General features: G+C 39.8%; 1 protein-coding gene across 3 annotated transcripts; it reads right to left on the minus strand.

Moving 5' to 3' along the window:
* Nucleotides 1-685: 685 nt before the first annotated feature.
* Nucleotides 686-22,126, minus strand: LOC119780901 (B-lymphocyte antigen CD20-like). 3 transcript variants are annotated; one of them, XM_038281143.1, is made up of 7 exons: nucleotides 21,999-22,126; nucleotides 18,590-18,784; nucleotides 6,756-6,869; nucleotides 5,700-5,756; nucleotides 5,380-5,592; nucleotides 3,286-3,408; nucleotides 686-1,021 (listed from the first exon to the last, which is right to left on the minus strand). In XM_038281143.1, exons 2-7 carry the CDS (start codon nucleotides 18,764-18,766, stop codon nucleotides 956-958), a joined length of 750 nt encoding a protein of 249 aa, XP_038137071.1. In that variant the 5' UTR covers nucleotides 18,767-18,784; nucleotides 21,999-22,126; the 3' UTR covers nucleotides 686-955. The 3 variants fall into 3 exon arrangements, with proteins under 3 accessions (XP_038137071.1, XP_038137069.1, XP_038137072.1); XM_038281141.1 differs by lacking the exon at nucleotides 21,999-22,126 and adding an exon at nucleotides 21,593-21,656; XM_038281144.1 differs by lacking the exons at nucleotides 6,756-6,869; nucleotides 21,999-22,126 and adding an exon at nucleotides 21,593-21,656.
* Nucleotides 22,127-22,662: the final 536 nt, after the last annotated feature.

A 22,662-nucleotide genomic window follows, 5' to 3' on the forward strand; every position in this document is an offset into this window, starting at 1 on the left:
TACTTTTGCACCGCTGTTTTCTAAAATTTCTTTTTCAGACTCTCTGAGAGGAACTCCTCCAATCACTCCCCTGCTGATCTTTTTGTTCTCCACCTGCACTGAACTCTTATCCCGTCAATTTTATTGACCTGAATGGCTTTGCTTTGCTGAGGTTGTCCCTGCAGTTGATTAACAGGTCTCCACTGTACAGGATTCTGGCATCTCCGAATTTTCCAACAAGTTTACTTATGGTTTTTGTTAAGTGAACCGGATTCCAATTTGCAAAATAGTCTCCCTGATTAACAACTTTGAAAATGACTTTGTATTCAGTCTGTTTTGCTGTGGAATGTATGATCATCACTTGAATGTTCTGAACTGGACTCCCCCTCAACTGATCTGTTTTTTTTCCGCTTTTTCTCATTTTTTGAGGCTACCCTCTTCATATCTTCTTCATTGTCACTATTTCCCTCTTCCATCCCACAAGAATCGCTTCTCACACTGAGCCTGGTTCTGCTGGAGGTTTCTTCCTGTTAAAATTGAGTTTTTCCTCTCCACTGTGGCTACATGCATGCTTAGTGTGAGGGATTGCCTTGCCATGTGTTGTGAATTGGAGCTATAGAAATAAACTGAATTGAATCTTCCCCTGACTATTAAATTTATTTTGTCACTTCAAGTGAACCAAAAAAAAAAAAAAGACACGATAAACTGTTTTCATAACTGGTTTAATTTGCTGTTTTGGTTAAGTGGTGCAAAGCTACAACTACATCAACATAAAAAAAAAAGTCAAACTCAGAATGCACATTGATGATTAAAATCTGCTGGAATAAATTAGCACAGATTTAAATGAAAGTGCAGAAGGCAATAGAAAAGCATTACTTGGAGAAAATATGCTAAATGTTTAGAAATGTTATTGAATAATTGATGCGGCTTTTAATCCCATCAGAGACCAGAACTGCTGGATTAAAGCTGAAGATGTTCAGGCTGCAGGCTGGATGGTGACTTCCTCCAGCAGCGGATTGTAAAGCTCTGGGTCACCTGAGGCCTACAGGAGAAAAACAAACATATTAAGTGAAACAAGAAAGAAAAACAACAGATTAAAGATAAAGAATCACATAGGATGTAGTTTACAATTGTTTTCTTTGTACTGTCCTAATTTTCAAACCTTAGTTTCTTCAAAATTATAAACTCTCAGGGAAAACCCCCCCCCCAAAAAAAACAGGATGCAGGTAAATGTTTGTTAGTCTGACGGCGTTCTCTCTCTCATGGCCAATTTATGCGTCCGATGCATAGCCTCTGCAACCATCTGTCTCTGTGCACGACCACGCCCCTACGCAGAGGTTAAGCAACCGTCGTCGCGCACCTAAAAAGAATCCTGACTGGGATGGTCGCAAACCCACGCAGACCTCAAGCTGAAGTGCGCAGACAGAAAGTAGCCGTCATTGGTTCTTGGTATGCCTTTCCGGCTTTCTGTGTGGTCGTCCTTCTCCTTCAGTGAAGGACGTGCTGTTTTTAAAAACCGAGGAACAACTACAATGGACAACTACGACGAAAGGTTAATCGAGCATGGAAGAAAAACAGTCTCATTGGAATCTGCCTTTTTTTAACAACCAATTTTAAACACTGAATATTTTTAATAACAAATTTTAAACACTGAATTTTTTTAACACCGAATTTTAAACACTGAATTTTTTTAGACATTGAATTCCTTACACTCAATTTTTATCTGGTACAAATTCACCTGAAAAAAATTCAGCTGCAAAAAATTCAGCCGCAAAAGTGTTGACCTTTTGGTGAACTCAAACCAAAGCAATCTACACTCGATAGAGTCGAGCAGCTTCTAGCCAATGAAATTAGCTCATTTGGTCACGTGACACAACGGCTGCGCTCAACTGTTTTCTTAAACAGAATTACAAAACGTCAGTTAGCTACTAACAGACAGCTATTAGAGTGAGTTCAATTTGGCATTACTTTTCATGATAAAAATGTGGAATTTTTATGTAATATTATTTTCATTATGGGAAAATTCTTTATCCACAAGTGCAGATTCTTTAAAGTTTCTCCAAATTTTCAAGCATTCCAAAATGATATTAAAAGTTTTCATGCCTCGATTAAGTTACTGGAGAACAACAAGGCCTTAAAGCTTTCAGACTTGATAGCAATATACTTTAGCTAAACCCCGATGTTTTTTTTGTTTTTTCTTTATATAATTTTTGTTTTCTTTCTCATTCTTTTATCTTGTTTCTTTTTGTGAAAGAAAACTGTTATGGATGGCATATGTTCAATTGTACGGAAACAAGAAGCGGCCGCCGGCAAACTTTTTTTTCTTCTTCGTTTTGGCCAGAGGCAACATGGCGGCGGCAAACAGACAGGGGTGCCGTACTAGCTGTGATCGGCTCAGTTGTTTCACCCGGTCTGATAAGAGGGAAAACTCTATTAGCTGCTGCTGCTACTTTTAGGCAAACCTGTCATAAGCCGGGCGATGGGAAAAAGAGAGCAGAGAAAATGTGGACTGCTGGAAGAACTGCGGTGAACTGGTGAAAGAAAAGTGAAATGGCGTGCTCAAATATGACCCTGCACACTTAGAGGATGTTTGGCTCAACCTGCTGCTGTGAAGCAGGATTCTCCACCATGAACAGAATCAACAATAAATCTGGATCCAGGCTCAAAATGAGCACCTTGATATGTGCTTGAGAATGGCTTAGTCTCCGGTTAAACCCAGGTTTAAAGCCTTGCAGGGCAGCCTAAAGCCCTCTGCCAACATTAAGACAGGAAAAAGAAAGAAAATAAAAAACAATCAGTTCAGGTGTTTTATAAAATATTTGAATTAGGAAATTGTTTATATACCAAACTGAACGATTGCTGTTGTTCGAAAAACACTTTGGATTTTAAAATGGGAAAAGTTTCTATTTTTCTTAATGTTTTTTCATTTAAAAAGTCAATGTATAACACGAATGCACAAAAACCTGATTTTATTTCTGTGTTAAATGATGTTTAAAGTAACTGATAAATGTCTCCGGACCTTTACTGGTTGATGATTTTCCTTATTCAGACCCCGCTCGCTTTTTAATTGGTTACCCCTGCTTTAGTGTATACCAATCAATACAAATATGAAAGACAAAAAAAAAGTTTTTTAGATTAATGCATAAAGAAGAATTTCTTGTAGTTAACCACTTAACTTTTATCTATTTTAAAGTTTAGAAAAATCTAAATCTAATTTCAGTTCTAATGCAGAAGTTAGTTAAGTTACGGATCATTAACTCTGCAAATATACAGATTGAACATGAATCTTGTTGATCAATACTTCACCTTCTCCTGCTTCTGTCTGCTGCGTCTCAGAGTTTTGATGTCCAACACAGCAGAGCTGATGGCGACACAAACCTCCACGACTGACAGGACGATCAGGATGCCAACCATGCCTCTAATCAGCATCTGCAGAATACAAACACAGATACCTTTAGCTCTATAAAAGGAATTAGTTTGTTCTCTGGATTAACCTGCTTTTTATCAATGTCCATCAAGCGAGCACTTTGTTTATATAGATAATGTATGAATGCATGAAATTTGCTCCATCAATATATAAAAATGGTTTAATCACATTTTGCCCGTCTACTCTGACTATGCCCAATGATGATGTCCAGGTGAAAATGTAAAAAAACGTTAAATTGTCTCAGGAAAGTCAAAAAAAATATTTAAAAGATGTGTATTAGTATTCTTTAGTGAGTCAAGGATAGAAATAAGTACTTTTAGTACCATGATTACATTATTTATTTCTCTACTTGGAGAAAATGAATGATTGTTGTTGACACAAAGTTAAACATAGTGTAGCTTAATATGACTAACTGAACGAGCTAAAAGAGGCTAACCTGTTAGCTACTGAGCACAGCTAGCCACAGACCTACCCAGGTCTGCCTTTATACTAGGGGTGGAACGGTTCACACAATCCACGGTTCGGTTCGGTTCACGGTTTCGTGGTCACGGTTTTCGGTTAGGTTCGGTATGTGTTGATTGCTACACCGAAATCCCATAAAAATTAATGAAATTAATGAAAAAATCCCCCCAAAAATTATGAATTGTAATTATTTTTAATGATCCGCGGAAACCATGGATCATTTCCGCATGTTTTGCTGCTATGAATTTAATCATCTGGCGCTGCCCTCTACGATCTCCAAGGAACTCAGAGCGGAGCGGACGGGAGCCACAGCGGAGGCTGTAGGCTTTGCTTTGTGCAGCCGGTCTGGAGCGCAGCGGGGCGGAGCGCTGACGGAGTATGTGGGATTTCGGGGTTAGCATGACATGTTGGTCGTGTTGCTGTTGGCATAAACAAAACGTGTTGCACAATGCTTGCACACTGTTGCACTTTTATCCACAACTTTCTTTCCGCCGTCATCGTAGGTCACTCTAAATGCAAAGTGGTCCCATACAGCAGACCTATAAAGTGCTGCTGGCGCGTCTTCCAACTCCTGTTCTTTCCCACTCGCCATACCCACACAATTCTCCACAACAACTGATTTTTTCTGCTACACCCGGCTACGCTGCTTCGCTTCTTCTTCTTCTTGTTTACTACTGGTGGTTGGCTTTGGTCGCAGTACCACCACCTTCTGCTCTGGAGTGTAAACGCTTCGCCTATGAGAAAAAGGAGCAGCGCATGAACCGAACGCAACACACGCGAACCGAACCGAGACAGTCGAACCGTTTGAGACAGTTTTGTCGTCAATCAGGTGACCAGTCTTCATCGGTCATTAGACACGCTAACACAGACGCTACCAGCTCGTCATATGGATGCTGCATTATGTTTTTACCATTGTCTGAGCAACCACAACGTTTTAAATCATCGGGGCAATCGGGGGGGGCGGGTATGAAGTGTCGACTTCTGGGCCGCTGACTGGACCGGACCTTAGCAGAGAGCCACGAGCCGCCCGTCCTCAGCAGGAGGAGTGGGGCTGGGGGCCGGGGTACCGTCAACAGGTCGGGTTCGGTTGCTCCCTGCCCCCGCCGGGGTTCCCCAAACCAGCCCCGGAGCTCATGGCTCGGTTCTGCTGCAGAGTAGTCGACCAATATCCCGGACAACTTTGAACCCCCCCCCCCCCTCCAGGACATTTTTTTAGTTTCAGAAAAGTAGGACATGTCCAGGAAAAAGAGGACGTCTGGTCAGCTCATCTAAATATTCATGATCATACCATAAAAGGAGGAAAACCTGTCGTTTGATTCTAGGGCTTTTAACCAGGATTGCATTAGGGCTCATAGAACAGCAAATATGCCATTTTCAGCCCAACCAATGTTACACACCGTATTCAGAGACCTTAAGGACCAAATACCCTATAGAATCATTCTATGAGCCGTTTAAAATTGTACATAAAGAATAGAAATAGATAAATCACTGATCCCACAGTTTTGTCTTACTGTGTACACAGCTCTATTCTCCAGGCATCTTTGCTTGATGTATTCAGAGCCTGGACTTGGTGCTGTGGTTGTATATCGCCGGTAGTCGTAGTAGTATTCGTTCTCCTCACAGGGATACCAGGCGCGAAAATCTCCCTCATATATGCTGTAGAGCACAATGGCAGCAATTGCCATAGCGGCTCCAGCAATGTTGAAAATCACATTGAGGACGATCTGAAAGATGATGAATCATTTAATGTACAAAAACCCAATAATGTATTTATGTAATGAAATCAAAGAAGAAGAGCTGAAGAAAGGAACGTGTTCATCGAATCACTCACCAGGCATGGACTCGGAAACTTCTCAGACAGAAGGCACACGATCCCGAACACAATGAACTGGAAAAAACGATAGAAAGAAAAAAACAACCTAAATACTTTACATCGAAAATAAAACTAAAAATCATGTAGGAGAAACACACATTACGGCGCCTAATGGTTGATTACTGGAGTTGAGCAGTAAATAGTCTTCAATGAGAGATTGACCCACAGATGAAATCATGGAAGCTGAATTCTGCCTCAAGCTTCTCCAAATTCTACCAAAAGAAAAAGATTTTTCTCGCTCTCACAGCTGTGAGAAGAAAATGACATCATTTTGTTCCCTGTGTTGAGCTTTTTAATCTCTGTCCTGCCAGAAGGGCACACATTCACAAAGAAACCACTCTCCAGTTAGATGCATTCTGATTCTATCCCATACGGCCCCTAATATGTCCCCTGCATTAGTCCATCATGCTTCTCTTTTCATGCATCCTGTAGATTCTCTTTAATGCTTCGTTAAAATCAAACATGCTTTGAGCAGCAGAAGCAGTCGTTTTACATGCAAAGTCAATGGTTGATGCAAATCAAGGTGCGTCAAAAGATGCAATTTTCTCCTCTTTGAGCGGCATTTTCTCGTGCATGTGTGATTTTCCTGTGTGGTGGTAGATAAACAATGCGCAATAGTAGTTTAACATAAATGCCATTATGTTTATTTTGCTTGTGGGAGCTTTGAAATAAACGGAACATCATACAGCTGCCTCAGACCCGGTCGCCTCTTGGGGTTTTCCCCTACTGTTGGTGGCGGCTGGAAGTAGACGTTAGTGTTTTTCAGGTCTGTGCTACAAACTGCAGGCACCAGAAAAATAAAGGCAGGTTTTGACATTTTAAGTTAATTTAGGCGTTAATAAACTGTTTCAGAGGAGTGATCATAGCGCTCTGCATCAGCAGTGCTGTGTCTGTCTCCCTGACAGCTCCCAGATCAACTTCTCTGATTGGTTCATGTGGAGCATTGAGCAGCAAAATTTAAAATGTTCCAACTCCAGATAAGGCTCACAATCTGAAATCCATTAGTTTGCTCACCAGAGATCCCATCCAGACAGGGTAATAGGATTCCAGATACCAAGGAGAATTGTATGTCACTGTCACGATGATGCTGAGGCCAATATTAAGCAGGCCAATCATGATGTGAATTGCCTGTAGACATAAAAAAGGAAAAAAGAGATATTTATAGTGAAATCTAATAGTGTGTATGAAAGCTTTCCAGTAGTGAGTATGAAAGCTTTCCAGTAGTGAGTATGAAAGCTTTCTAATAGTGTGTATGAAAGCTTTCCAGTAGTGAGTATGAAAGCTTTCCAGTAGTGAGTATGTATGAAAGCTTTCCAGTAGTGTGTATGAAAGCTTTCCAGTAGTGCGTATGAAAGCTTTCCAGTAGTGCGTATGAAAGCTTTCCAGTAGTGCGTATGAAAGCTTTCCAGTAGTGCGTATGAAAGCTTTCCAGTAGTGAGTATGTATGAAAGCTTTCCAGTAGTGAGTATGTATGAAAGCTTTCCAGTAGTGAGTATGAAAGCTTTCCAGTAGTGCGTATGAAAGCTTTCCAGTAGTGCGTATGAAAGCTTTCCAGTAGTGAGTATGAAAGCTTTCCAGTAGTGCGTATGAAAGCTTTCCAGTAGTGAGTATGAAAGCTTTCCAGTAGTGCGTATGAAAGCTTTCCAGTAGTGCGTATGAAAGCTTTCCAGTAGTGCGTATGAAAGCTTTCCAGTAGTGAGTATGAAAGCTTTCCAGTAGTGAGTATGAAAGCTTTCCAGTAGTGCGTATGAAAGCTTTCCAGTAGTGCGTATGAAAGCTTTCCAGTAGTGCGTATGAAAGCTTTCCAGTAGTGTGTATGAAAGCTTTCCAGTAGTGCGTATGAAAGCTTTCCAGTAGTGAGTATGAAAGCTTTCCAGTAGTGCGTATGAAAGCTTTCCAGTAGTGCGTATGAAAGCTTTCCAGTAGTGCGTATGAAAGCTTTCCAGTAGTGCGTATGAAAGCTTTCCAGTAGTGCGTATGAAAGCTTTCCAGTAGTGAGTATGAAAGCTTTCTAATAGTGTGTATGAAAGCTTTCCAGTAGTGAGTATGAAAGCTTTCCAGTAGTGTGTATGAAAGCTTTCTAATAGTGTGTATGAAAGCTTTCCAGTAGTGTGTATGAAAGCTTTCCAGTAGTGTGTATGAAAGCTTTCTAATAGTGTGTATGAAAGCTTTCCAGTAGTGTATATGAAAGCTTTCCAGTAGTGTGTATGAAAGCTTTCCAGTAGTGTGTATGAAAGCTTTCCAGTAGTGTGTATGAAAGCTTTCTAATAGTGTGTATGAAAGCTTTCCAGTAGTGAGTATGAAAGCTTTCTAGTAGTGAGTATGAAAGCTTTCCAGTAGTGAGTATGAAAGCTTTCTAATAGTGTGTATGAAAGCTTTCCAGTAGTGAGTATGAAAGCTTTCCAGTAGTGTATATGAAAGCTTTCCAGTAGTGAGTATGAAAGCTTTCTAGTAGTGTGTATGAAAGCTTTCTAGTAGTGTGTATGAAAGCTTTCCAGTAGTGTATATGAAAGCTTTCCAGTAGTGAGTATGAAAGCTTTCCAGTAGTGAGTATGAAAGCTTTCCAGTAGTGTGTATGAAAGCTTTCCAGTAGTGAGTATGAAAGCTTTCTAGTAGTGAGTATGAAAGCTTTCTAGTAGTGTATATGAAAGCTTTCCAGTAGTGTGTATGAAAGCTTTCCAGTAGTGTATATGAAAGCTTTCTAGTAGTGAGTATGAAAGCTTTCCAGTAGTGTGTATGAAAGCTGTCTAGTAGTGTGTATGAAAGCTTTCCAGTAGTGAGTATGAAAGCTTTCCAGTAGTGTGTATGAAAGCTTTCTAGTAGTGAGTATGAAAGCTTTCCAGTAGTGTGTATGAAAGCTTTCTAATAGTGTGTATGAAAGCTTTCCAGTAGTGAGTATGAAAGCTTTCTAGTAGTGTGTATGAAAGCTTTCCAGTAGTGAGTATGAAAGCTTTCCAGTAGTGTGTATGAAAGCTTTCTAGTAGTGTGTATGAAAGCTGTAGGAGCCTAAATGCAGTTTATTTGAGTTAGAATATTTATTTTCTATTTTATTTAAAAATATGCGAAATCATAAGTAAGATAAATATTGTTTTTGATTTAATGATTCTAAGGGATTTAAAAGGATTAAAAAATGCAATTTTTATATGTTCAGTTAATTGATATTGTGAGAAAGATATGACTTTTATTGTGACATTTAAAAACCCACAAAGGGGAGTGGTTTATCTTCATGCCAGGTGAGGAATGCAGTGGGAATCAGATGGAGATTGGAGCGCAATAGTTTTTTGACCTCACCCTTCCCAGGCTCCGTTGGACTTTAAAAGGACTTAATTTCATGGATGTATTTTATGTTTTCTGTAATGTTGCGTTAAGTTTTCAAGTAAACCGTTGAAGTCAAGAAGTGGACTCGTGGATTTATTTTTTGGATACAAGGGAGTCTGATGAGCGTCAAGCTAAAGCTTCAATAAGGACAGTAAGAAACTACATTTTAGTCAAAAAACTTGCTCTACAAGGATTACTGGAACCCCTGCATGGATCTGTGGACTTTTTCTCTCAGAAGGAAACCGACAACTGTAAGTAAAAAAAAAAAACTGCTACGGATTGGCCGTGTGTCAGTTAAGACTGAAAGACGAGTGGAATTCATTAGAAAGCAACGTGCGCGAAGGTTCGCTGATTAATGTGGATGAGAAAGATTTAAGCTGACATGCAAGAGACACAAAAGAAACGAGTTGTAAAGATGACAGAAAAGGGCATGGAAGATCATAAAAACAGGATATTGAATGCACGTAGGGGCAAGCTGGCCCAGCTTGGAAGCATGATTAACCAACTTGAGGAATTAATGGCGGATGACGCGAATGCCGACCTGGTTAAAAATAAGCTGCGTGTCGATTTCGGTGGTTTACTGACCGAATTCACTGACACAAACTTTAGTTTACAGCTATACATGAGTGAGGAAGAATTTTTGGAAAATCAAACGAACTATTTTGAACCAAAACAAGCCTCAATGAATGATTTCTTCTGGAAATGTGAAAATTGGATGAAAGAAGTTATGAAACGAACTGAGCAGGCAAAGAAACAAGAGAATGATGCTAGGCAAACTGATAACAGATCAGTGCGCACCAAAAAGTCTAGTTCACGACATTCAAGCACACAGTCATCTTCCTCCAAAATGAAAATGCAAGCTGAGCTTGAGCGTGTATCACTGAAAGTTAAGGCTGATGCTTTAATGGAAAAATTGGCCATTGAACAGGAGGAAGCAGAGCTTGAGGCAGAGCGAAAGAGAAAGGAAGCTGCCATTAAAGCTAAGAAAGAAATGCATGAAATTCAAACAAAGTTAGCTGAATCAGATGCGAAATTGCAAGTTTTACAAAAATATGAGGAGGAGCAGGATGATGTGAGCTTTGGTGGATCTGAAGCGTCAGATGACAAAATGTCAATGAAAAGTGCTGCCCAGCTGCCACGACCCACCACGCCCATATCAAATTATACCAGACGTGAATCATTTAATCAGAACTTGCCTGTTAGACCCAAAGAAAATATAACAGATGCAAAAAAGAAAGAAAATGACACAGTTGTGCTGGAAAGTTTGTGCCAAGCCATAACTCAACAGGCTAATGTGACCGAATACTTAGTGAAGAATCACAAAGCATCTTTACTTCCTGATCTCACAATTAAAACATTCAAAGGAGATCCATTGGAGTATAAATCATTTATCAGATCCATTGAACATGGTATTGAAAGCAGAACTGAGGATGAACGTGACCGCTTGCAGTTCTTACTGCAGTACACAAGTGGGCAACCACATGAGTTGGTGAAAAGCTGCATTCACATGCCACCTTCTTCAGGATATGTCAAAGCAAAGCAAATGTTACAGGACTACTTCGGTGATGACTACAAGATTGCAGAGGCATACTTAAAGGAAGCTATGGACTGGCAAACAATCAAACCAGAAGATGGCGCTGCACTACAGTCATTCGCATTGTTCCTGATTGGCTGCTCCAACACAATGGCAGATATTAGCTACATGGAAGACTTGGACAATGCAGCATGCATTAAAGCATTAGCTAGCAAGCTTCCCTACAAGCTGAAGGAATCCTGGAGAAAATATGCCTGTGACTTGCAAGAAAAAACTAAGAAAAGAGTTAAATTCAAAGATTTTGTTGAATTTGTGAACAAACAGGCCAAGTACTTAATACACCCTCTGTATGGGAACATAAAAGACAACACCATCACCAACATGAAGGATCCCATTCGACTGAAATCAAAAATACAAGACAAGGACATGGTTAAATCTAAGAAAGTTTTCACAACATCCGTTGCTTCGTCAGCAGAAAACAAAGAGAAGAAAGAGAACGATAGCTCAACACCTAATAAAACAAAATCAGTGGATGTAAATGGGAAACCATGTCTTTATTGCAGCGGAGAACACCACAGTTTCTCAGTCTGCAAAGGATTCAAGAAGAAGCCTCATAAGGAAAAGATTGAGTTTTTGAAAAGTAAAGGGCTGTGCTTTGCATGCTTGAAACATGGCCATATGAGTAGCAGCTGTAAAGAGAAGGCTCAATGTCAAGACTGTGCTCGTCCACATCCCACTCTGCTGCACATCACTTTTAAAGAGTCAAAAGACGAAACAAAGAAAGACAAAGAAAGTACAGATGAGCAAGCTGTTGCAAACGCTCATGTTCAAGCATCTGAAATATGTAGTGTCACTGGGGCCGGTAAAGAAGATTGTTTCCTGTCCATAGTTCCGGTACAAGTCAAGGCACAGAAAGGAACCAAGATAGTGACCACGTACGCATTTCTGGACCCAGGCAGCTCCGCTACCTTTGCAACTGAGTCACTAATAAATGATCTGAACCTGAATGGACGACGCACCAGCATATCCTTGCGAACAATGGGGAATGAGTCTGTGGTGAACACACGTATAGTGACAGGACTGGAAATCAGTAACCTGGAAGGTGACCAGTTTATTGAACTTTCAGAGGTGTTTTCCCAGAAGGCCATTCCCGTGACAAAGGGTAATATCCCACGCCAAGAGGATGTCAGCAGGTGGCCTCACCTAAAGGAGGTGAAGCTTCCAGCCGTTAATGCAGAAGTAGGACTGTTAATCGGAGCTAACATCCCCAAGGCCATGGAACCGCTTCAGGTGGTGAACAGCATTGATGAAGGCCCTTATGCTGTGAGGACAGCGTTAGGCTGGACTGTCAATGGTCCTCTGAAAGGAGGCAACGATGGACTGAGAATAAGGTCAGCAGTTACAGCTAACCGAATCTCAGTAGCCAGGCTAGAAGAGCTTTGGCATCAACAATTTAAGCTGGACTTTCCTGATGCAGGGTTGAGTGAAGTCCTTGAAATGTCAAAAGATGATCATCAGTTTATGAATATGGTGTCTCAGTCTGCACAATTGAAAGATGGTCACTACAGTATTTGCCTTCCACTAAAAAACAAATGGCTGTGCATGCCAAATAACAGATCAGTAGCGGAACAACGTGCACTGAACTTAAGAAAAAGATTCACAAAAGACTCAGACTATCATGCAGAGTATGTAGCATTTATGGAAGACATTATCAAGAAAGGCTACGCTGTTCAAATCAACAGAGCTGATTGCACACCGACTGAAGGAAGAACATGGTATCTGCCCCATCATGGAGTCAGACACCCAGTCAAGCGCAAGCTGCGTGTTGTCTTCGATTGCTCAGCGAGCTTTGGAGGAATGTCGCTGAACCAGCAGCTTCTGCAGGGACCAGACCTGACAAGTTTTGCTAGTTGGGGTCCTCACACGGTTCAGGCAAGAAAGTGTCGCCATCATGGCAGACGTGGAAGCCATGTTTTACCAAGTGGCAGTGCAAGACGAAGATACAAATTTACTTAGATTTCTCTGGTGGCCGGAAGGAAATCATCAGAAAGAGCTAGCTGAATTCAAGATGAAGGTGCATATCTTTGGTGCGACCTCATCACCAATTGTTGCAACCCACGCCATGCAGAAGTGTGCAGCTGATTTTGAGGAGGAATTCGGGCAGGAAGCCGCTACCACAGTGAAGAAAAATTTCTATGTGGATGACTGCCTCAAGTCAGTAGCTGACGAGGACACAGCAGTCACTCTGTGCTCCAACCTACGAGGCTTGCTGGCAAGAGGTGGTTTTCGGCTAACAAAATGGGCAAGCAATAGCAGGAAGTTGCTCAACTCAATTCCTGAAGGGGAGCGAGCGCAAGGATTTCAAGATCTCGATTTGAACATGGACAATTTGCCAATGGAGCGAGCGCTAGGAATCCAGTGGTGTGCTGAGACGGATCAGTTCAAGATAAAGATCAACCTCAAAGAGCGTCCACACACCAGGCGAGGCCTGCTCTCCTTGCTGAGCTCCATCTTTGACCCTCTGGGGTTCATTGCTCCAGTAGTACTGCCCGCCAAAAGAATTCTGCAAGATCTATGTCGTCAACGGTTCAGCTGGGATGACACCCTACCAGCTGAAGTGATCAAGGAATGGATGAAATGGACGTCGGACTTGCAACAGCTAGAGGTGTTTAGCGTTGACAGGTGCGTAAAGTCAGAGGCATTTGGTGCAACAGTCTTCGCGCAGCTACACCACTTTGCTGACGCAAGTGAAGACGCTTACGGAACAACAAGCTACCTTGTTCTACGCTCCTCAGCTGGAGAGACTCAATCATCTCTGATGATGGCGAAGGCACGGGTAGCACCCTTGAAATCCCCGACCATACCTAGGATTGAGTTAACTGCAGCCTCAGTTGCAGTCAAGATGGACAGGCTGCTGAAGAAAGAGCTTGAATTGAAACTCCACGACTCAATATACTGGACAGATAGCACAGTTGTGCTCAAGTACTTGAACAGTGAAAGCTCCAGATTCAAAACTTTCGTGGCCAATAGGGTGTCAGCCATCCTACAGCACTCTCAAGCTTCGCAGTGGAGATACGTCAATACCAGCTTGAATCCGGCGGATCATGTGTCCCAAGGCCTGACGGTGGAAGCATTCTTGAAATGTGAAAGCTGGCTTTCTGGACCTGAATTCCTGTGCTGTGAGGAAGACCAGTGGCCAAAGAATCCGGATCCTGGAATGATCAACGTGGATGACCCAGAGGTCAAAAAGGTTCAATCTCATGCCATGCAAGTACAAAACCTCAAAGACCCCCTGGACCAGCTGATGTTGTACTACTAATCCTGGGCGAAGCTGAAGCGCGCTGTAGCCTGGTACATGAAATTGAAAGATCTGCTGAAAGAACTGAATGCAAATAAAAGCAGGGAACCAAGTTTGTCAAGCAAGGAAAGAATGGATAGATTCAAGAAAGATTACAAAGCACCAAAACTTACCTGTGAAGACTTGATGAAAGCAGAGACAGAAATTGTGAAATACGCACAAAAGAAAGGATTCCCAGAAGATCTGGAAATGCTAAAAGAACAACAAAGAGTGAAGAAAATTAGTTCGCTTCGTAAGCTGAACCCAGTTCTACAAGACGGACTCATAAGAGTAGGAGGTAGGCTGAGCCGTGCTGCACTGCCAGACGACTGCAAGCAGCAGGTTATCTTGCCGAAGGACTCGCATGTCACAGGGCTCCTTATTAGACACATTCATGATGTAACAGCACATGCAGGAAGGAATCACATGCTGTCTCAGTTGCAGCAAAGATTCTGGATCCCTGGGGCAAATGGAGCCATCAGGAGGCTGTTGTCCAAGTGTGTAACCTGCAAGAAGCTGCATGGAACAGCTGGAAGCCAACTCATGGCAGATTTACCCACATGCAGAGTCCTGCCTGATGAGCCTCCATTCACGCGGGTTGGCGTCGACTACTTTGGCCCATTCCTGGTGAAAAGAGGAAGAGGACATGTAAAAAGACACGGTGTCATCTTTACTTGTCTCGCAGTTCGTGCGGTGCACTTGGAAGTTGCATCCTTGCTTGACACTGATGCATGTCTGAATGCAATTAGGAGATTCTTAGCAAGAAGAGGACAAGTAAGAGAGATGTATTCAGACAACGGCACAAACTTCAGAGCAGCTGAAAGCGAGATGAGGAAAATGATTCGTGAGTGGAACACAAGCAAGATCGAAAAACACCTACAACAGAAAGGTGTTCAGTGGCACTTCAACCCTCCGACAGGTTCCCACCACGGAGGAACCTGGGAGCGGCTCATCCGCTCTGTGAGAAAGATTCTGAATACCACAGTGAAAGAGCAGATGATGGATGAGGAAAGCCTCCACACCCTGTTGTGTGAAGCGGAGGCCATCATAAACAGTAGGCCCATAACCAAGGCGTCTTCTGACATCAATGATTTAGAGGCCTTAACCCCTAATCACCTTCTGCTACTGAAAGTCAAGCCCGAGCTGCCTCCTGGAGTGTTCAGCAAGGATGATCAGTACACAAACCGAAGATGGAGACAGGTCCAGTACCTCACAGACATATTCTGGAAGCGATGGTGCAGGGAGTACCTCATGCAACTACAAGAGCGCCAGCGATGGTTAGCCCAAAAGAGAAACTTCAGTGTCGGCGACGTGGTGCTGGTTATCGACGACACATCGCCCAGAAACTCCTGGCCACTTGGAAGGATCACAGAGGCTCTTCCAGACCGGAAAGGTTTCATTCGACAGGTGAAGGTCAAGACCCGGACCAACGAGCTGTTGCGACCAGTAACCAAGCTGGTTCTGCTGCAAGAGTCAGAAACTGATTGATGGACTTTCATATATCCTTTTCATTGCTGAATATGTGATAAAGTTATGCACTCTGGTTTAGTTGTTGTTTAGCTTAAGAATTAAAAGTAAAGTAATTTACATAATTGTAGTGTTAGGCTCCTTGTGATTTAAGTTTTGAGTAATTGTTTCAGGGCATCGATAACAATTAGGGGCCGGAAATGTAGGAGCCTAAATGCAGTTTATTTGAGTTAGAATATTTATTTTCTATTTTATTTAAAAATATGCGAAATCATAAGTAAGATAAATATTGTTTTTGATTTAATGATTCTAAGGGATTTAAAAGGATTAAAAAATGCAATTTTTATATGTTCAGTTAATTGATATTGTGAGAAAGATATGACTTTTATTGTGACATTTAAAAACCCACAAAGGGGAGTGGTTTATCTTCATGCCAGGTGAGGAATGCAGTGGGAATCAGATGGAGATTGGAGCGCAATAGTTTTTTGACCTCACCCTTCCCAGGCTCCGTTGGACTTTAAAAGGACTTAATTTCATGGATGTATTTTATGTTTTCTGTAATGTTGCGTTAAGTTTTCAAGTAAACCGTTGAAGTCAAGAAGTGGACTCGTGGATTTATTTTTTGGATACAAGGGAGTCTGATGAGCGTCAAGCTAAAGCTTCAATAAGGACAGTAAGAAACTACAAAAGCTTTCCAGTAGTGTGTATGAAAGCTTTCTAGTAGTGTGTATGAAAGCTTTCTAGTAGTGTGTATGAAAGCTTTCCAGTAGTGTGTATGAAAGCTTTCCAGTAGTGAGTATGAAAGCTTCCTAGTAGTGTGTATGAACGCTTTCTAGTAGTGTGTATGAAAGCTTTCTAGTAGTGTGTATGAAAGCTTTCCAGTAGTGTATATGAAAGCTTTCTAGTAGTGAGTATGAAAGCTTTCCAGTAGTGTGTATGAAAGCTTTCTAGTAGTGTGTATGAAAGCTTTCCAGTAGTGAGTATGAAAGCTTCCTAGTAGTGTGTATGAACGCTTTCTAGTAGTGTGTATGAAAGCTTTCTATTAGTGTGTATGAAAGCTTTCCAGTAGTGTGTATGAAAGCTTTCTAGTAGTGTGTATGAAAGCTTTCTAGTAGTGTAAATAAAAGGTTTTTAGTAGTGTATATGAAAGCTTTTTAGTAGTATGTATGAAAGCTTTCTAGTAGTGTGAATGAAAGCTTTCTAATAGTGTATATAAAAGCTTTTTAGTAGTGTATATGAAAGCTTTCTAGTAGTGTGAATGAAAGCTTTCCAGTAGTGTATATAAAAGCTTTCTAGTAGTGTATATGAAAGCTTTTTAGTAGTGTGTATGAAAGCTTTCTAGTAGTGTGTATGAAAGCTTTCTAGTAGTGTGTATGAAAGCTTTCCAGTAGTGTATATAAAAGCTTTTTAGTAGTGTATATGAAAGCTTTTTAGTAGTGTGTATGAAAGCTTTTTAGTAGTGTATATGAAAGCTTTCTAGTAGTGTGTATGAAAGCTTTCTAGTAGTGTATATGAAAGCTTTCTAGTAGTGTGTATGAAAGATTTCTAGTAGTGTATATGAAAGCTTTCTAGTAGTGTGTATGAAAGCTTTCTAGTAGTGTATATGAAAGCTTTCTAGTAGTGTGTATGAAAGCTTTCTAGTAGTGTGTATGAAAGCTTTCTAGTAGTGTATATGAAAGCTTTCTAGTAGTGTGTATGAAAGCTTTCTAGTAGTGTATATGAAAGCTTTCTAGTAGTGTGTATGAAAGCTTTCTAGTAGTGTATATGAAAGCTTTTTAGTAGTGTATATGAAAGCTTTTTAGTAGTGTATATGAAAGCTTTCTAGTAGTGTATATGAAAGCTTTCTAGTAGTGTATATGAAAGCTTTCTAGTAGTGTATATGAAAGCTTTCTAGTAGTGTATATGAAAGCTTTCTAGTAGTGTATATGAAAGCTTTCTAGTAGTGTATATGAAAGCTTTTTAGTAGTGTATATGAAAGCTTTTTAGTAGTGTATATGAAAGCTTTTTAGTAGTGTATATGAAAGCTTTCTAGTAGTGTATATGAAAGCTTTCTAGTAGTGTATATGAAAGCTTTCTAGTAGTGTATATGAAAGCTTTCTAGTAGTGTATATGAAAGCTTTCTAGTAGTGTATATGAAAGCTTTTTAGTAGTGTATATGAAAGCTTTTTAGTAGTGTATATGAAAGCTTTTTAGTAGTGTATATGAAAGCTTTCTAGTAGTGTGTATGAAAGCTTTCTAGTAGTGTATATGAAAGCTTTCTAGTAGTGTATATGAAAGCTTTCTAGTAGTGTATATGAAAGCTTTCTAGTAGTGTATATGAAAGCTTTCTAGTAGTGTATATGAAAGCTTTCTAGTAGTGTATATGAAAGCTTTCTAGTAGTGTATATGAAAGCTTTCTAGTAGTGTATATGAAAGCTTTCTAGTAGTGTATATGAAAGCTTTCTAGTAGTGTATATGAAAGCTTTCTAGTAGTGTATATGAAAGCTTTCTAGTAGTGTATATGAAAGCTTTCTAGTAGTGTATATGAAAGCTTTTTAGTAGTGTATATAAAAGCTTTCTAGTAGTGTGTATGAAAGCTTTCTAGTAGTGTATATGAAAGATTTCTAGTAGTGTATATGAAAGCTTTCTAGTAGTGTATATGAAAGCTTTCTAGTAGTGTATATGAAAGCTTTTTAGTAGTGTATATGAAAGCTTTCTAGTAGTGTATATGAAAGCTTTCTAGTAGTGTATATGAAAGCTTTCTAGTAGTGTATATGAAAGCTTTCTAGTAGTGTATATGAAAGCTTTTTAGTAGTGTATATGAAAGCTTTTTAGTAGTGTATATGAAAGCTTTCTAGTAGTGTATATGAAAGCTTTCTAGTAGTGTATATGAAAGCTTTTTAGTAGTGTGTATGAAAGGTAAAGCTTTTCACCAGTTTTTATGAACAGTTCTCAGTACTTCGTATGAGAGCTTTTGAGTAGGTTATATGAGAGGTAAATGTTTTCACTAGTTTATGTGAAAGCTTTTCACTAGTGTTTATGCACGTTTTTCAGTATGTTATATGAAAGAGTTCAATGCAATATGTGTATATGCAAGTTAAGTCTGATTTATGTCCCTGGGGGCACCTCATACTCTATATCCCATTTCTTACAAACTCAGTTCAATTTAGACAAAACGAAATGAACCGAACAACAGGAAAGGTTGCAGCTCACCCCGAGCACAGACAGAGACGTCCTCTGGGTTGCCCTCAGCTTCTGGGACACGGAGCAGCACACCGGGCTGTAGCACAGACTCTTCAGGATCTGACACAGAGGAGGCCAGGGGCTATCAGGGTCAGAGGTCAGGGTGAACACAGTCACCCCGTCGGTCTTGCTCATGGTCACAGACATCTTTTCTGCTCCTGGAAACTATAGATGGCACAAACATTTTAGATAAGCATCATCATTTAAAACATGTTGAATTACATACAGTAAGTAACCGTTTTTGATCGCTTGCATATCTCTTACAAATGGAGCCCCTCCCATCCCTCAGTGAGGTCTAGAAGCACAAGATCTATATCCAGCCATTAAGCAAAGATCCTGCAACATGACTGTGCATCTTATTTTGGCATTTGACCAATTAGATGAGCCCTTGAATGATAGATTACCTACTGGAAATTAAGTCAAGACTTAAGTCAAGAAAAAAGGTAAAAAGCTAATTGAAAAGTTAAAGGAAAAGCTAAAAAGATAATAAGTCTAGTTAACAATTATATTTAGGTTTATAAACTAAAAAACTGTAAGTGGCAGTATCAACATTAATGTCTCTAAGGTAATGCTGGATCATTAAAAATGTTTTTTTTTTTCCATTCTCAGAGTGTTTTGAATGAATTTCTTATAGAAGCTATTTTTTTATTTTTCGGGCAAGTTGGCGTTTCTTGTTATTACAGTGACATTAATTTTTGCCATCAAAATATCCATATATTTTTAATGTGTAGTGGGTAAAAAAGTATTCAACCGTTCATCCCAGTTAAATAAAGAGAGATCGATGGATTTCACTCATCAGAACTTTATTTTCATATCTTCGCAAAGAGAGAACAGTCAACATTCATCCCTTACTGCTCTGTATTCAGGCAATGTTCTGATCTGGGCAGCGTTCGTTTCCCCTTACTTACAGTAATGGAAAGTAGTCAGAGTCAAAACAAATTACAGACACTTTGGTTAAACATGTTATAAATAAACCTTGAGAAACAATCTGGTTTGTTATGGAAAGAAGGTATGCTTGGTCTACTAACACCCTCATGCAGTGCGGCCTTGCAGGTGAAACAGACGGAGTGAAACCTTTTATAGTGAGTAAATAGGATAAATTAATATATGAAATAAGAGAAATCTAAATTTTCTGACCACAAATGTTACAAAGGTAATAAGGTCTTGTCCTGGATTCCAATAACACTATTGGCTTGAAATTCTGATCAATGGGGGTGGTGTGGTCAGGGTGCGGGGTGGGGGGCCGGGATCGAAGCAGGAACGAGATGAACCCAATGAGCAGAAGTTGACTCTCTAGGACACGCCCCCTCCTCATTTGCATAATGAGGCAGAAATGTAAAAAAGGGCAGGCAGAAATAAATAACGGCGAAGAAATAACTAGGTCAAAAAAATATGAATAAAACAGACAGAAATATTATAACATGCACATAAATACATGCTTAAAAATATAATAAATTAAAAAATAAAGTTGAAGATTATAAAGGACGAAATAATAAATAAGGTAAATATTGCAAAGGCAAATAAAGAAGCTAATTAAAAGAGTTATATACATTTATGTCTCACTGTATAATTTAATTTCTACTAACATTTATTTGTTTAATGTATTTTTGGTGGCAATTAATTGTATGCTTATTTATTTATTTCTGTATTTATTTTTAAATATGGCAGAGTTGGTCCTCCATAGATTCCATCCGCTGATATCAGCAAAGAAAAATGATAAATACTCGCTAGGTTATGGAAAACTGTTTGGTGACTGAATTATATTTCTGTCAGGTTTAAAGGAATAGTACATCCAAAACATGATTAGCCTTCATTTTCTACTCACCCCCATGCTGAACAACACTCTGGAGTACTTTTTTGATATCTCAAATGCATCTGGAGATCTGGGAGGCTTCTTGCTGTCTGCTGACATTCAAATAATGGAGGTCTATGGTGCCCGAGGCAGAAAGGTCCATAAAAGTCCACAAAAAACGTGTCAATATTCCTCCATACTGCTCGTCCAATGTATTCCAAGTGTCCTGAGTGGGTAGCGTCCATAATTTACTCGAAACGAAGTCATTCAGAATGTTTTTAGAGCATAAACAGTAGTGTATAGGATTTCCTAAAAGCGCGCGCCTGCGAGTTCACCAGTCTACGGAAACCGCGGCAGACCAAACCAGATGAAAGTGCGCATTTAGCTCGGCAAAGAACTCATGCTCTTCCTCAACACTGAAGTCCTCGGACATTTTTCTTTCGTTTTCTTTCTTTGCACAGGTAAACAGCACATTTCTTCTTCTACGCTTGCATTATCAAGAGCAGACGCTGAATGCGCACTTTCATCTGGCTTGGTCTGCCGCGGTTTCTGTAGGCTCGTGAACTCGCAGGCGCGCGCTTTTAGGAAATCCTATACACTACTGTTTATGCTCTAAAAACATTCTAAATGACTTTGTTTCCAGTAAATTATGGACGCTACCCACTCAGGACACTTGGAATACATTGGACGAGCAGTATGGAGGAATATTGACACGTTTTTTGTGGACTTTTATGGACCTTTCTGCCTCGGGTGCCATAGACCTCCATTATTTGAATGTCAGCAGACAGCAAGAAGCCTCCCAGATCTCCAGATGCATTTGAGATATCAAAAAAGTACTCCAGAGTGTTGTTCAGCATGGGGGTGAGTAGAAAATGAAGGCTAATCATGTTTTGGATGTACTATTCCTTTAAGTGGCAGAAGTTGCTTTAAAAAAACAACACAAACCAGCTTTAAATGACCTCGTTTATTTTTTTATTTTATTTTACAATTTTGTTAACAGCAGCAGCTGGATGTTACAACAGTGACATGATTATAGGAGTTATTTATTTTTTGTTGTTGCGAGAAATCGATCAGAAGCGCCGTTAAAATGTCTGGCTTCAATGCGCGCTCCCGACACACGGGGAACAGAATTTCATACAACACCGGGAAAAAGATGGCGTGGAAGTCAGAGCTTCACATACCTGGGACATCAACAGCTAGAGTGACAACTTCTTCTTCTGCGCGGTAATGCTAATGGTTGGTTCCTGATAAGATCTGCTCGGGCCCCGCCCCTTCATGACGTCAATATATGGCAACTCCACTCGAACAAACTGTATAGCGCTTATATTTTTGCTAATATTTTTCATTTCATCGGTCATCTAACGTAGCCGAAAGTAGAAAACAATCATTTTATTCTGCAGTTTTAAACTAGAACAGATTAAAGACGGTTTAGTTTCCGATTTTAATCGTTTCCAGAACCAAAACTAAACGTCTGCCTCCTGTTTCAACCTTTTTCCAAAAACAAAACTAAAACAATCAGCAGCGGTTTTTCATGGTAGTAAATAACCCCTCCTGTTAAACTAAAGTTAATCTACTAAAATCACTCACCTGTTTGGACCGAAGATTATTCTAATCTACACAAATCACGGAGGACGAAAGTGTTTCCAACCCAGTTCCTGTTTGGAGCAAAGTTCCGTTTTCTTTTTTTTTTTTTTTTGTCCATGCGCTTTCCTTTTTTCCCCTAAACTTTATTTAATAACTGTAAATATATATATATATATATATATATATATATATATATATATATATTCATGTGCATAACGGAGCCATAGTTAGGTATTTAAACACCAAACTTAAACACAATTAAATAATTTAATAAATAAATAATAAAGAAAAGAAGAAAAAAAAATCGGCTAATTCTAACGAACAAATAAAAAAAAAGCAAAACGTTTTAATACAGGTGAAAGTTCATTTTAAGATTACTGCATAGTTGGGGGTAATTCCATTAACTATTCACACATGTCTTTTTATTTCTCATCAGAGATTAGAAATATATGTCAAATTCAGTTAGAATTATGTTAAAAACAGGGTGGGTGGGGGAGGGGGGGATCAATTTTTTTATTTTCTTTTTTATTATATACAAAATGTTTTCATATAGAAATAGATTCTGGAGGTGTAATTTTGTGGGTTTGGTCTATCTTTCCATGTTAATCCAAAATGAAATGTTTTTTTGCTATAGTTAAAAAAAGGGTCTATTGTTTCTATATAATTT

Source organism: Cyprinodon tularosa, unplaced genomic scaffold (genome assembly GCF_016077235.1).
Source record: "Cyprinodon tularosa strain WSP-4 unplaced genomic scaffold, ASM1607723v1 ctg168, whole genome shotgun sequence".
Taxonomy (NCBI): domain Eukaryota; kingdom Metazoa; phylum Chordata; class Actinopteri; order Cyprinodontiformes; family Cyprinodontidae; genus Cyprinodon; species Cyprinodon tularosa.